The 14,767-nt window shown below is 46.1% G+C and overlaps 1 protein-coding gene across 2 annotated transcripts in view; it reads right to left on the bottom strand.

Annotated features, from left to right (window-relative positions):
• Positions 1–9,270: 9,270 nt before the first annotated feature.
• LOC139297218 (peroxidasin) overlaps positions 9,271–14,767 on the bottom strand; it is a 45,298-nt gene continuing 39,801 nt past the window's right edge. The window contains exons 20-23 of one of the 2 annotated variants that reach the window (XM_070919786.1): positions 11,787–11,898; positions 11,478–11,610; positions 10,289–10,402; positions 9,271–9,464 (exon numbers count right to left, since the gene is read on the bottom strand). In XM_070919786.1, coding sequence (XP_070775887.1) covers positions 9,321–9,464; positions 10,289–10,402; positions 11,478–11,610; positions 11,787–11,898 — 503 coding nt within the window. In that variant the 3' untranslated portion in view covers positions 9,271–9,320. The remainder of the gene's footprint in view (positions 9,465–10,288; positions 10,403–11,477; positions 11,611–11,786; positions 11,899–14,767) is intronic. The other variant, XM_070919787.1, reaches the window with a different exon arrangement.

The raw sequence follows: 14,767 nt of genomic DNA, 5'->3' as shown, positions 1-14,767 counted from the left end.
AACAGCGGTAGAATATTTAAAGCGAGTCCCTGGCTGGCGATTAGGTTAAGAGCGTGTCCGTATTTCTATCGAATGTATTGTCAAAAATTCATTTTGCAAGGCCAATGACAGCAACTTAAAGCTGCACTGCCGCCTGCTGTAAACACGATTGGCATATGCTATGAGATGTTGTAATTGTGAGCATTAGCATCGCGAGCTGAAAGACACTAAAAACGCTTCACGGAGCTGAGGGGAACTGCAGAGTTCATTAACGATTATTATTTGAACTGGTTCGTCACTACGAGCGACACCTTTCACACATGGTCGGTTCATCCTCCGCTGATCTAAAAACATGAATTCGTGCAGCTTTAAAGTTCTCCGCGACAATAATGACGTCATTCACTTTTCTCACACGGCCACTAGCAGGTGATGGCGCCGTCCACATATCTTCAGAGAAACGGCACCTTGTAAAAGACCATTTTACTGTGATGATGATTTAAAGACCCTTCAGCCTCTGGCTCATTCCAGATAACGGCCTTTCAGTTTCACATGTTGTGGACGTGCTATGACACGGCAGCGCTGTGTGCCATCTTTGGCGCCGCAGTGACTAAGAGGGGCTCTCCTTTGAGGTTAAATTTACTCAAAAGTGGATCCTTGGCGCCTTCCAGGAGGGGTGTTTTGGTTTTTAACCACGCTTCCGAGTATATTCATCTAGACATCTGGTGTTTGGTAATTAAGTCAGTCCTTTGACCTATACCGCAATTATCTTGTGATTCACTCTCCCGAGAGTCATCGCCGCTGAGGGGTTTTATGGGAGCAGCATTGTCTTGGTAGACCCTTCATACTTCCAGTCTGGGCGAGGGATTACTGCCCTGAATGTGTGTGTGTGTGTGTGTGTGTTTGAGTACCTTTGTTTGCAGATAACAAGGCCTTCACCAGATGTTGGCGAACAATGGCATATAGTCTAATTGTCCAGACCCCCCCCCCCCCCCCCCCACCACCTCCCCCCACCACCACCTTTGTTCTGATGAGGAAAACATCACAGAAGACTGGTTTTCATGTTAGACTTTAGTCCATTACTCATTTGCGGCTTGGCCAGCAGACACACTGCTAATCCTCTTCCACAAGCCTGGTTGGAAATGCTACATGTCGGCTTGACACATATTCAGATATGACAGAGGTGGAAGAAACCTGAGCGTTAGAGCACATTACATAGAAGAATGTAGTGTGAGTGAGTACTTGAGATTACCTCTCCCAGTGGGCCGCTAATGGGAAAGTCAGTGGAACGGCACCTGAGGGGGTTGTGCTACGTAGAACACTTAATAAACCACCTAATAGTTGAATTGGAAACGAGGCTAAAAGAGCAACAACCTGTGAAACCTGGGATGGAGTAAATGGTAAATGGACTTCACTTGCATAACACTTCCCACAGCGCTTTGCAGCTTGGTCAGGCCCGACAGAAAACAAAGCAGCGTTGCCTTTTCACTTCCTGTTTGGCCGTCTTGGACCCGTGCCTAGCAGGTAACGTGGACTGGAGTTCACGAACAAACATTCGGGTTAATTAAAGTTGAGCATGACGAATACGTTACTTTGAACGGAATGTATTGATAAATGAACCGAGTGGTTATTTAATGACATGGCTTTTGCTAGCAGCCGGTTAGCATGCTATACCCGCGCGTGCGTGCTTGCTATGCTAACGTAACTCAGAACCAGGCCTTTGCGACACAGCTGGGACAACAGACCTATTGCGCCGGCAGGAGGGAACAAATCACAGATCGACCAGGTCTTTACGCCGTTATGTTTATGCGAAGCTTCTAGTCCTTATGCGCGCCTAACCGCTCACCGGAGAAGGGGGGTCATGCGCTGCCGAAGCATGCCGCCACACAAAGTTGTTTTTAGTGCTCACCTCCGCTGGATTGGATTCTCTGTCTGCTAGGCGCCAGGGTGCCCTGCAAATACCTAGCCGTCTGTTTTAATGTGAGCACGGAGGCTAACGTTAGCTACCCTCAATCCTCTCACGGCCGGAGTTTAGGTTCGTCCCTCCTGAGAGACACGTTCTCCCGATAGAAAGCTTTGTGTACATGTTTTGGTGGTTTTGGTCATTTAATGCACTCCTCGCAGACCTCAAACTCAAAATGCCCCAACCTCTGGGAAGAAAAGCAGCCGAGTTGATTCATTTCGGGAGACGTGGGTGTTTTGCAGACAGACAGTTCTTTTTTTGGCGCCGCAGTATCTGTTTGTGTGAACATACATTCCTTCGGTGCGTCAGGTTGGCTTCCCCCATTAGCTAGCCCATTTCAGGTCCGGAGGAGAGCTGATTAGGGGTCCTGGCAGCGAGGGGATTATCACGCTGGGTCAGACTGTACCCTGCTGGTGTCCACCGAGGAATGCAGGCAAATCAACCCGCGAGCCCATCAGTCAGCCAGTCAGTCGGTCACGCACTGACTCATCCCATCTGCCAGTCAGTCATCTGCTGGCGAGGCGCTCGGCCAGCCCTCGCAGGAGATTAGCTCGGCTCTCTATCAGCAACAATTACTTCGCAGGATCCGTGTGTTCTCCTCGACCCGCCGCCCGGCTCTCACACGTACTTGATCATACCGAAGCTGGATGACACTGACGATAACTCGCCTCCTCTTATCTGTTGACCCTGCTTCGTCTGTATTTCGGGGACAGGATCCACTCTGTTCTGGCAATTATATTTAATAGACCCGGGAAAGGAGTTTGGTATTTTCATAAGGGGGAGGGGGGGGGGGGGGGGGGGGGGGGGGTCAGATGTAGCACTCTATGTGGTGCTGAGTTACAGCTGTAAATTGAATTAGTGTAACTTAAACGTTGGGAGTTGGGAACAACAAAAGCTGAGAATGACATCAGGGACTGAAGAGGAACACAGGTGTGGCAGTCTACAGACTAATACATGAACACACACACACACACACACACTGTCGGCTACCATACATGAACTTCTAGACTGTAAATGGCTAAACCGTACGGTAGCTGCTGAGCGTACATGTACACCTCCAAGCCCAAAACCTTGTTAGAGGCCCCTCAAGGTTATGTCCCAACGACACCAAAGCACTGGTATAAACAAACAACGCAGGCCCAATCTCTGTGGTCCACCCTGAACCACTGAACCCTCGCAGGCTTTGATTCACGTCAACGAACAGAATGCAAACGTTTGTGTAGCCTGAGTGTCGTGCCTCGCGCATGGGTTTTTGGAATATGAGGGTTCAGAGGACCGCCGTCCTTTTTATTCAAGCAGACTCCAAACACAGTTTCCTCCGGTCAATGGAAATATTTTGTTCCGTCATGTCAAGGGGGAAGGCTGGGGAGTTTTGCTGCTTACATGCAACCATGGTCAAGATTTTAGCCCCTACCCTAAAGAGGCTTTGCCTTTTGCCAGGCCGCCATCGTAAATAAGAAGGGATTGAGTTGCAGAATTTGGACTTTTGACCTGGCCCTGTTCCAATTCTCTCTTTTTTAAATTTTTTTTATTATTGTTACGACTGTATACATCTTTGCTCTCCACAAACACAATGTCTGGGATCACTCCCAAAGTTCACACACGGCTCACTGACATCCTGTTCTTGTCAAAAAGCAATGCAACCCAGAGAATTATTGAATTGTTTAAGCCTAATATCAAGAGGAGCTTCCTGTTCCTGTGCTCTCTACTCTACTCTCCGCTGAGGCAGTTAGACCACAACTTGGGAGTGTCAAATATATACGTACCACACACTTAGCCCGTTCAACTAAATCACACATGTTGGTACTGTGATTCCACGTGCATCAAAACTGCCATTAACATCTACAAAAAAAAAAAAAAGAGAAAGCAGAGGGGAAACGTTCAGGACAACAACAGTGAGGCTGCACGGAGGAGTCTGAAGCTCACTGACTGCAGTACCACCAGAGAGGGGCCTCCTGAAGGGGGTAATTGCCGCAAATGAGGCCAACAAAGTTCTTTGCCAGGTTTGGTGAGCGCGGCTTTTCCTCTGAGCGCACGTACATTTTCTTGTCCCCGAGAGTGAAACGACGCATGTCCTCCAGGGGCAGGGCACCAGTGTCGATCAAGTCCGCCATCAGTTTACGGCAGCAAGGACAGGTCTTGCAGCCGATTATCACGTTGCGTTATTAAAAAGGTAGAGCCGAGCCTCATGTCACATTGTTGGATGGCGCACGGGAGACCTACAAGGACGAAGTTGAAGGGGCAGTCAGCTGGTTGGGGGTTGTTTCCTTTCACAAACATCTGGGTGTTCATGTTGATATGAAATCAAACTTACTGGATGACATGACCGCTCCCCAAAAGTTTGTGGACTACCGTTTTGAGGCCTCGAGTATAGAACCCTTTTTACCATCAGGACAAACTTTACACTTAAGCTACTCTAGCGTGCCAGTCATCACCCCTTGTGACTCCAAGCGGGTAAGACAGTCACACACACATCCCCCCCGCCCCCCGGCCCCGAGCCGTCTTTACTCACACAGCAAATGCTTATGCTAACACCTGCACTATACAAACTCAGTGGGCTTGTGTGTCAGAGCCAAAAACAACTTGCGGGAAGCCATCTCGTGACATTTCCCACCTCCTGTGGGGTGACAAGCCATCGTCCTTTCGAGTCCTGGGATGCAAACCCCCCCCCCCCCCCCCCCCCCAGCAGGACGCCACTTCTCTCCCTTTCATCCGCCTCACTCTGGAAATGAGAATGACGTTCCATTAGCGAGGGGGAAAGAATTCCCCCGCTTTGGTGAGCGAGAGGTGCAACGCGGAGAGCCAATTGCCTAAATGAAATTCCAGTACGCGATGAGTGGGAAGTGAGAGGCTTGCTGGGTAGCCAGGCTTGTGCAGCTGCAGGCTTGTGTCCTCTCCAAACCCTGAGAGCCGCAAAACCCTCCGCGTCTCTTTTGTAGTCTGCTTCAAGATCTGAAAGGTCACTGGACGGAGATCCAGATCTAGGATGCTTTGGTCTCAGCTGAATACAGCAGAGTTTGTGCTCCGATACGTGTTTGTTTTTTGACAGCCGTCCCATGTGTGTGTGTCGTATTGTCTGCCTACAGCTCCAGACACCTACAGCACTTCCTTACTTACATAATCAGATTGTCCGTCTCTGTCCAAAGTAAGCAGAGGAGGTTTCATTCAAAAAGCCTGGACCTTTGGCTGTTGTCCGTAAAGGGAAGGGAAGCAGCAGACATGGGAACAACCCAGAGGAAGTGCACGCGTGTGTGCATGTGTGTGTGTGTGTGTACTCACGTTTGTTTCTCCCAGGAATAGACCTATTACCCTAAGTAAGGTTGGTCCCTTGTTGTCAGGGTGATAATGTCTTTTCCTGCCCGGCTTAAAGATGAAGGCGCTTTTATCTGTGCAGCCACTGGAAACCTCATTTCCTGGTCCAGTTTTCTTTCCAGAGCCTCGGTCCACTCGCTGACCCCGGCTGCCACTGCTGGGTCTACAGGGAGAACCATAGGAGGACAGGGGGGAGGGACGTAGATGGAGGAAAGAAAGCAAGGGGACGGAGATGGGCAGAAGCAGAGACATAGGGGGAAAGCTCGTGTTCCGTTAAGTTCTCGAGTCAGTACTTATCAACACCAGTATGCTTGATTTAGTACTCACCTGAAGGACAGAAATTCCACAGCAGACATCATTTTCCCACAAAGCCACGGAGTAAACAGCCTGTGGGTTTGTGTGCCAGACAATACATGAGACCAACAGTATGAGGCAGACGTTACTTCACATGCTTAAAGGTTCTCAGGCCTCTACAGCATGATATTACTCGCCTTGCAAACATCTCTCCCCAAAGACTTCACAGCTGCTTTCTGTTTGGATACACTCGCTTTAGATATAGTGTTGTCTCTCACGTCGAAACCTGGCCGACAGCGGAGAACAAAACGAAAGGATCCACAGCCGTGCTAGCGGCTCTGCGAGGCCGTCCTGATGTCAGCATGCTAGCATGCTAATGTTTAGCAGGTATACTGTTGACCATCGTTCAACCTCAGTAGTTTAGTGAGTTAGCATGCTAGTATTTGCTAATTTGCCCTAAATAACAAGTACAGCGGTCATTAGTTTTGCAGTTTTTTGGGGGGGTAATAAACCAAGCAGATGGCGCTAAAGAAAAGGTTAGGGGATCACCCAAGTTATTACTATTCACCCTGAGGGTGAACATGAATGTCAACCTCACGGTGGCGCTAAAGGAAAAGTCAAGGGGATCACCAAAGTCGTTTGGATTCATCCTCTGGGAACCATGAATATGTGCACAAAATATCATGGCTATCTATTTCAGTCTGGTCCAAAGTGGTAGACTGACCAACCAACCCGGCAGGCCGACAGTGCCCTCCCTGGAGCCATGCCTCTAGCATGGCTAAAAAGAAAAAAAAAAAGAAAGAGAACCAGGAGTTAGGAAGTATGATATCAAAAGGCACTGTAGGCTGCTTAGGGAGTACAGGAACTACCAAGAACAGGACAAAGGACCCGATTAGCTCTATAGACCAGCACACTGGAGCACAGACAGCCAAGCTAACAAGAACACTGCACGGTTTCTAGATGGATTTGATGTTCACTGCAAAAGTTTCTTTTGTCATACGCAAAATCAAAATGCCCAAATGTCTGAGCATTGACAAAGCATCAATGAACTGATGACAGGCCACACCTGTTAGACTCATCTCACGTGTTGTTCAGTAGTACTGCCAAGCGCAGGAGCTGAAAAAGAACAGGCACCAACATGTACGACTGTAATTCAAATGTGGCTTATTTATTTATTATTACTGTCGAGAGGCATACATTACAGTGCAAACCATTCTTTGGCAAACGTACAATACAAATGTCATGATAGGTACTATTAGATCCACATTGACCACTGGGTTAAGGGACAGTGTCGGTAAAGCATGTTCAGTCTTGCAGAGTAGTGCATTCAATTGACATTTCTTTTGGGTGGAAATAAAAAGAGAGGGCGCTATGATGAAAACAGAAAATAAAAATGAACTAATACAACAGATATATATGTGTGTGTGTGAGAAGATTGGTAACGAAGAGAGCTCACAGTGCTTTGACAGCCAAACTTTGGGACGCCAAAATGCATTTAGCCTGTTAATGAGACAGAGACACACAAAACACGCTCATTCATACACGAAGTTTATGAAAACATCAAAATACTAGATTCGGTAATACATACACACATTGGAGCACATGAATAGGATGTGTACATACAGGTAGGGTTGGAGGAGCCACAGTCAGAAAGTAATGGGAGAAAAATACACAACTGTAAACACACAGTTTGACATACAAACCTGTCCAGTATATTTAAACATATGATATGATACCAATTTACCAGTGCGACTGCCAGCCCCGTAATCCATCTGGAATCCTCAACGGAACATTCCGGAGAGAGTATTATTTCTGTTTAGTGACAGATGCTTGCTCAGGACGTTACCACATAAAGAAAACAATGGAAAGGGACACTGCAGCTGCAGCCGCTTCACCATAATTAGGAGGAAAGCGAAACAGGAAAACAAAAAGGTGACTTATGTTACACTACGCAAGTGGCATTTGTCTATGTACAGTACATGTGTAAGGCCAGCTGACAGGAGTCAGGGGAATAAACCTGTCTCACGACAGCAAGATGGTGGAGACTTGTTTTGATTGACACTGTAGCCCAATCATCAGCCACCCATCCCCCAGCATTACCCTCGCTTCCCCTCTCATATGGCTTCCATTACAGTGGAATGAGGGTCAGAGGGCTGGAGGAGCCTGCGCTCCACACATGCTCTGCTGAAAGACGTCACCCCGCTCTCAAACTCTTAAACATGGCAAAGAAACATGTGCGGGGCGAGCATTCCTATATCAACACTGGGGGGGGGGTTGTAATATTCAAACACTGAACACACGAGCAAAAACTTAAAGAGGCAAAAGGTGGAGTCAAAGTGGATGCTTGACAAAGGAATGCATGCAAGCGTGTCCTTGTCTAAACTGGAGCTCGGGAGCTGCAGGTCCACAACAGCAGAGGAGAAACAGCTATGGTAACAGTCCTTCAATCGTTTGTAGTCTGTACATGAATTAAAAAAACCCCAAAAACAAATGTGGAGGAGAATACTGCTGTGGTAGAGCTAGCAGTAGCAAAGGCTAAGTCCTGACCTCATTGCAACATTCATACATAGTTTCATAGATAGACGCGCGCCATCCATGTCATTTTAGAAGTTACTGAATCGCACATTTGGCTTTAGAAGAGTGAGGAAAATACTGGGACAACGGTCACAACATTACAGTGGTAAAAATGGATATTCTTTCACTGCTTTCTGAAAGCAAAATGAAACTTGGAAAGGAGCACCACAGTGCATGAGCTGGCTTGAGTGTCCTGCAATGGGGAGCGCCACACGGCTCCACCTCACTCAAGTTCAGGACAGGCCAGCAGAGACAATAAGTAAAAGTGAACTAACAAGTTGTCCATGGACAGAAGGAGCAGTAATCAGTAGACATCTCTTTTTGCATTACAAACATTTTCGTAGGGCTTCACATTATCTTCATATGTAAGCATTTTTATACAAAAAAAAAAAAGGGTGGAGAAAAAAAAAATACATATTCATAACATGATATAAAGCACCTTGGATTAAAAGATGAAGTAAATCTATTCATAAAAAGTCTTTTCGTTTGAAGAAAACCATCCTCTCAACTGTGATTTATCATAAAAAGGCATATACTGAGTGTATATAGGTTGCTTTGCATACAAAAGACAATACTTTGAAGGTTCGTATTTAGTGATTAATTCATGAATAAAAAAAAAGGGGGGAAATAGCACCAGTTTTCGGCATCTCTAACCTGAGAAACTTTTGTGAGAAAACAAAATGGCTGCTGCCTTTCAATCTACTTCCCTTTCCTGCTTGTCGGCGGCAAGTGGCCCTGCGTTTTGTTTTTTTTTTGTCACCAAGTGTTAGTCGCAGGAGAGCAAACACAGTAGCTGTTTGTTACATTTTAGAAGCCTCAGTGGACTCCGAGCAAGGAGAAGAGGTTCGTCCCTCTTGTTTACAATCCACCCATTCATCCATCCATCCACCCGTCGCTTCAGAAATAAATCCATTTAGTGATCGCTGGCTGGTTGCCAGAGGGTTTCAAACCGAGCCTCAGGCTGCTGGCCCTGGAGGGGGCAACAATCCAAAAATAAAATAAAAATCACCCCCCTCCCCTGATCAACGCAAAAGGAATACAAAATGAAACAAAACAACAACTGAGGCTATTGGGTCTATTGAGGCTATTGGTGGCTGTGGATTAGCACACCTTCATGAGTCTCATCCTCTCTCTGGATGTCTGTGTGTGAGTGTATGACTTTCAGCCACTAGAGTGTGTTTGTTGGGGGGGGTCCTGAGGGTTATTTGTGGCGGGGGTCTGCTTTCTGCCACTTCTCAACATCTGCCTGGTCGAGGCACACCGGGCAGCAGGCGCCTTTTAGCTTGACAGGCCGTTTGCACTCAGCTGGTGGACAAGACTCAACGAAGCACGTCACCTGGGCATCCTGGTGGGGAGGGTGGGGGGTGGGGCAAAGAGAGGGCAACAGGTCAGTTACCTCATTAGATTAGACTGGATGAAGCGTTCATGATCACTGTGGGGGAGACTGGCCATCTGCAGTAGAGATGTCGAAATACAGGAAGCACGAAACCCCCCCCCACAAAAACAAGACTAGAGCAACTGGAAAAATGAAATTATACACGACTGTATAACACATGAAACAAAACACAGATGACATGCATGCACATGTTCAGAAAAGATGTAAATGATGTGAATCTAAAAGCGTGTGCTTTTGTTTGGCTCAGAACAGAAGCTGAAACATTTGTTAAGGTGTAACGGAACAATGAGGAGCTTTGTTTCAGAGCAACATGATGTCATGAACCGAGCCGTTCTTTCCAGACTGTCCTCGTTGTGCTTCTGTCTGCCAAATTCAATTACTACCAAAAAATCCTCTAATTACAGGGGAGGTGGAAAGAGATTTTGGGGGGAGGCCAAGGGGAAACACAAAAGAGAAACTGACAGGTGTGTTATCAGATGTGGGGAGCAAAATAAACTTCAAGATGGCATCAAAAGGTAAGTGGGAGGGGAAGGGAGGACTGGAGACAATCAGAGGAAGCCAGGTTTCTTTTTTTTTTTTTTTTGGCCAGAGCATCGCCTGGGCCAGCGGTTGGCACGGGAAAAAACGTGTCAAAAGATAAAGAATGAAAGGCAGAGAAGCGGCCGTGGAGAGAAACTAAACGGACAGCCTGAGACACTAACGCATGATCAGCCTCTCAGAGACATTAGTGGATGAAGTGCTGTGTGCATCTTGTTTTACAATGTTGAACGTACTCTGCATTCACATATGGTGCAGGAGTCCTTTTTCCACCGCTCTCCGTCTGTTCGCTCACGCCCCTCACTATCAGTGCAGTCAGTCTTGCTCAGGCGGGTCTCGAGTCTTTTAATCTGCAAAAGGCACAAGAAAGCAAACATGTAAAAAGAAGCCGGTTACATCAACGCTGCCACGCGTCACATATACATGAGGATGTGCATACTGCATGAGTACAAAATCAACTACAACTAAGAGATACTGCCATACTGAACCAGATCACATTCTTTAAACTGTACATAATCCCCATCTAAAACACGTCCTCTGTTAGAAACACAACAACCCAGCAGACTTTTACTCTAACTTTCTATTAATCAATGGCTCTGCATTTAAAAGGCTGCGGCTGACTAGAGGACGTGGTCAGGACGCTGGGCCCCATCCTGAGGAATTAACTGTGACGCTGACATGTTAATGGAAAACATATCTGTATGTATGGGGCTGTGTGAGCCTACAGCATAGGTTTTCTACACAGACATTACAGACAACCTGGGAGAGCAAACCGTGTTGAGACTCCTGGACAGACAAAGAATGGCCCGTCCTCCTCAACATTAAAAACATTTTCAATTGACCCCATTTTAGGAGTAAAAAGTCAGATTTCAGCTCTGCTTTCTAAATAGGGATCGCAACCACAATAACATATTGACTATATTGACATTGACTGCCTAAACCTACTGAAAACAATTGAATGATCAATAAATTATAGTTTACCAGGGATTGAAAAAGTTGACTACAAGACATAAATGTCCTTAAATAGCTGAACATGGTTTCTGTAGCTCAAAGTATTCAGAAGCTGTAGTCGACTGAAAACGTATGGAAGAATAAGAAGTCAGAATAATAAACATTTAGAAGAAATGAAATCAGATTACAATAGTGAATAGTGTGAGAATAATGTGAGCTTGCGGCAATCATACTATTCGTCCGTGTCTTATCTTCATTACAATGAATAGCACAAGCAGCTAGCGTCAACCAGTCATTTATCAACCCGAACAGACAGGCTGCAAGAGTAGTGCAGGTGTGGCAGCACACCAAGAGACCATTGAGATTACCAACCAACCAGTGGCAGAAAAACGTCAACCAGAGGAGTGAGGCTGGCAACAACAGGTGTGCAGAGATGACGCACCTCTGTGTGCATCCGCACCCACGCACACTCACCTGCTTTCGTAAACTTGTGATTGTCTTCTGCATGTCGGAGACAAAGTCCTGGAAGTCGTTGATTGAGGGTTCAGTGCTTTTTTTGGAGGTCACAGTGACATTTACAAGACTTTCTACGGCTTCCTCCACCGGGCTGCAAAGACAAATGCACAAACTTACAATTAGGTTCAAGTTCTAATACTACCACCTCTTTATAGTCTCCCTAAGACTATGAAGGGAGCACTTCAGTAACATAGTAGTCACGTATTGACACCACTATGGCTTTCTAAACATTTTCCGTCCTTAATTCAAACACCATCACACTGTTACCTGTCCTCCTGGACGCTGTTGGCAGGTCTGTCCCCTTTGTAGCTGTGCTCGGCTGATCTGCGTCCTCTGAAGTGGTATGACAGGGCGTTGAACTGACCCTTGGTTCTGCAGTCTGTTGGGGTCAAGACACATCACGAGACACTGTCGTTCACCAACCGTGGCAGCAATACCTTTTCCCATTACACGCAAACAGAAATTCAGCCCCCCCGCCCATGCACACGCATACAAACAAGCAAGCAGGACCGCTGATGCCACTTTCTTTCTGCTTCAAAGACTCTGAGGCTTATTGTATTACCAGGCCTCACTATCACTGCTGAGAATGAAAGGCACTCAAACACAGAGCCCTGCTCACGCCCCACTACACACCTGGGTCATGCTGAGCATCAGCAAAGGCCAGCGAGAGACAGCCCACGATAAACCCCGCAGTTAGGAGGGCTTCACCTTTATCTGGAGGAGTTTAACGCCGGCTGCTCAGCCTCAGAGAGCCTTTGATTTACCAAACGACACTCCATAAAAGACAAAGACGATCTAAAACACAACAAGACTTCTTATCTCATGCTGATAGACGCGCATGAGCACAAAGATACCCTGCCATGACAAGATCACACACACACACACACACACACACACACACACACACACACACACACACACACACACACACACACACACACACACACACACACACACACACACACACACACACACACACACACACACACACACACACACACACACACACGGTCAAGTTATCCGCGTGTCCTCTCTCTTAATTGAGCCAAAAACAACTGTGAATCTGGCTACAGCTTTATTGACACACCGACAGACAGAAACAAGCGCCTCAACTCTCCACCCCCCCCCCCCCCCCCTCCTCTTTCTGGCAGGATACTCCGTTTATTAGCTTAGCTCTTCCCTTGTACATTTTGTCAAGGAAGGGTGAACGCCGGGGTTAGAGTCTGGGATGAAAGGAGAGTAATTAAGCAGCACCATGTGTTGCGCATTAAAACGTTGCCTGTACACCGAGGCTCGTTCTCAATGAAGATAATGAACTGATGGAACGCCTCATTTCAGTTTACTTCAGGTCTTTTGGAAGTTGAAATGAGAGTTACATGTGTAGTACGGTTCTATGAATACTGGATGACCAGCAGAGGCAGTGCTTAATACTGGAGATAGAATATTTCATATCAACAAAGTCACACGGGACCTGAGATGACATGGAGTCAATGTGAGCCCACGTCACCATGGTAGTCAGACAGAATTTATAGGACTGTAGTTAAGTAACGGACTATTTTCAATATTGTCGACGCGCGACTTACTATTACTTGCAAAAAGATAAAGGCACATCTTTCATGAAGACGTGGGCTTATGTAGGCGGGGCCGCCCTACGTCACCCCAGGTCACATGTGACTGTTGATATTACACACTCGACCTACGCATGTGTGACAACGTTACACCACAGCATCATGATTGATTCTATATCACTGAGTGTGCTGAAACTGTTTTCCTCAAGCTTCTACATCAAACAAGAATTCATTCATCCCAAATGCAGCACAATACTCTTGTGAATATTATTACACTATTCAGATGTACACAGATCGGCTGAAATCATTCACTCACATGTGACTGAGGATCAAATCCACCAATCTGCAGCTTTTTTTTTTTTTTTTAAACTGATTTGAAAAGAATTCACGGTCACATGCATTTGTGAAATACACCAAATCACCAAAACTGAAGGAATATATTTTTTCAAGGGACAGCTGAAACATGTCAGCTGCGCTACATTTACATGTCATGTGTTCATTTTGTGCAATTGTATTGACTCTGGTAACGTTGGTTGACGCCCATACACTGTATGAAATGATAGAATCTGGAGTGCATACACAGCCATGTAGTCTGTATGCTCTTTTTCACTCAGCACTTCCTGCATTACTTCATTAGTGATGCACTGTGGTTGTGTGTTTTACGGTGGGCAGTAATTGGCCATATTATGTCACTCAAAAAAACCATTGTATTGTCCATTAACCGCCCAGAAGACACTGGAGCAGTTCTTAAAACATGAACAACTTACTTGTTTAAGAAATCGAGATAGAAATGAGTCATTTCTTAATACTTCTCCTCCAACAGAGTTCATCGTTATGATTGCTGTTGCATTAAAAAGAACCACTTTCAGTCCCTACAGTTTAATACATTTCATTACTTACATTATCTATTGCAATCCAAGCAATTTGCACATTTCACAACTGATCATATATCCACATAAATGATACAAATCGCTTTGAACCCCAATGCTGGTTTATTTTAAAACAGCAGGGGGGTGCCTCCTCATTCATCTCCTTTTCGCTTTGTCAGCTGCACCCACGGGTGGAGTGTTTAAACACCCAGGAGTTAACTCCAAATACCATCTCTTCCCCCTGCAATTAGCGGGAGCAGCATGTGAACAGCACAACATTGGTTATGTCATGGGTGTGCGGAAGTTTCACCAAAGTGGTGATGCAGCGGAGCAGCGATGGCATTTGACTTCAAACTCTATTTTACGCCGATTTCACGGCAAGACCAAAGTTTTCCTTGAAGCCACAGACATTGTTTCTCGGCAGCCAAACCTCCTGAAACAGTGTTTATTCTCCCATTGTTGCCCATTTCATCTCTTTCATCTCGAGTTTCACACACAGTCAAGCGACATTCACACTGAGTGACATCTATTTGACATGAGTCGTCGTACAGACAGGAGTACATGGCAGTCAAAGGACAACTTTGTTCCTTTCAACAACAAAAAAAAAAGGGGGGGGGGGGTTCTAAATTGCAGCATGCTACAGGTGATTGTTGTGAGACCCGGCTGCCTGTTATCAAAGGGAAACAAACGGGGAGGATTATTGCGTGGCTTTAATTTTATAAAACAGCTCGGATACTGGAGCAGTGTAAGCCGGTGACTGAGACGTCTAGACAGTTTCCTGTGCTGTTAAACTGTATGTTCTTTCATCATG

Source organism: Enoplosus armatus, chromosome 15, assembly GCF_043641665.1.
Source record: "Enoplosus armatus isolate fEnoArm2 chromosome 15, fEnoArm2.hap1, whole genome shotgun sequence".
Lineage (NCBI taxonomy): Eukaryota > Metazoa > Chordata > Actinopteri > Centrarchiformes > Enoplosidae > Enoplosus > Enoplosus armatus.
Note: the sequence above shows the minus strand (reverse complement) of the source record. Positions and strands in the feature narration are given on the sequence as shown.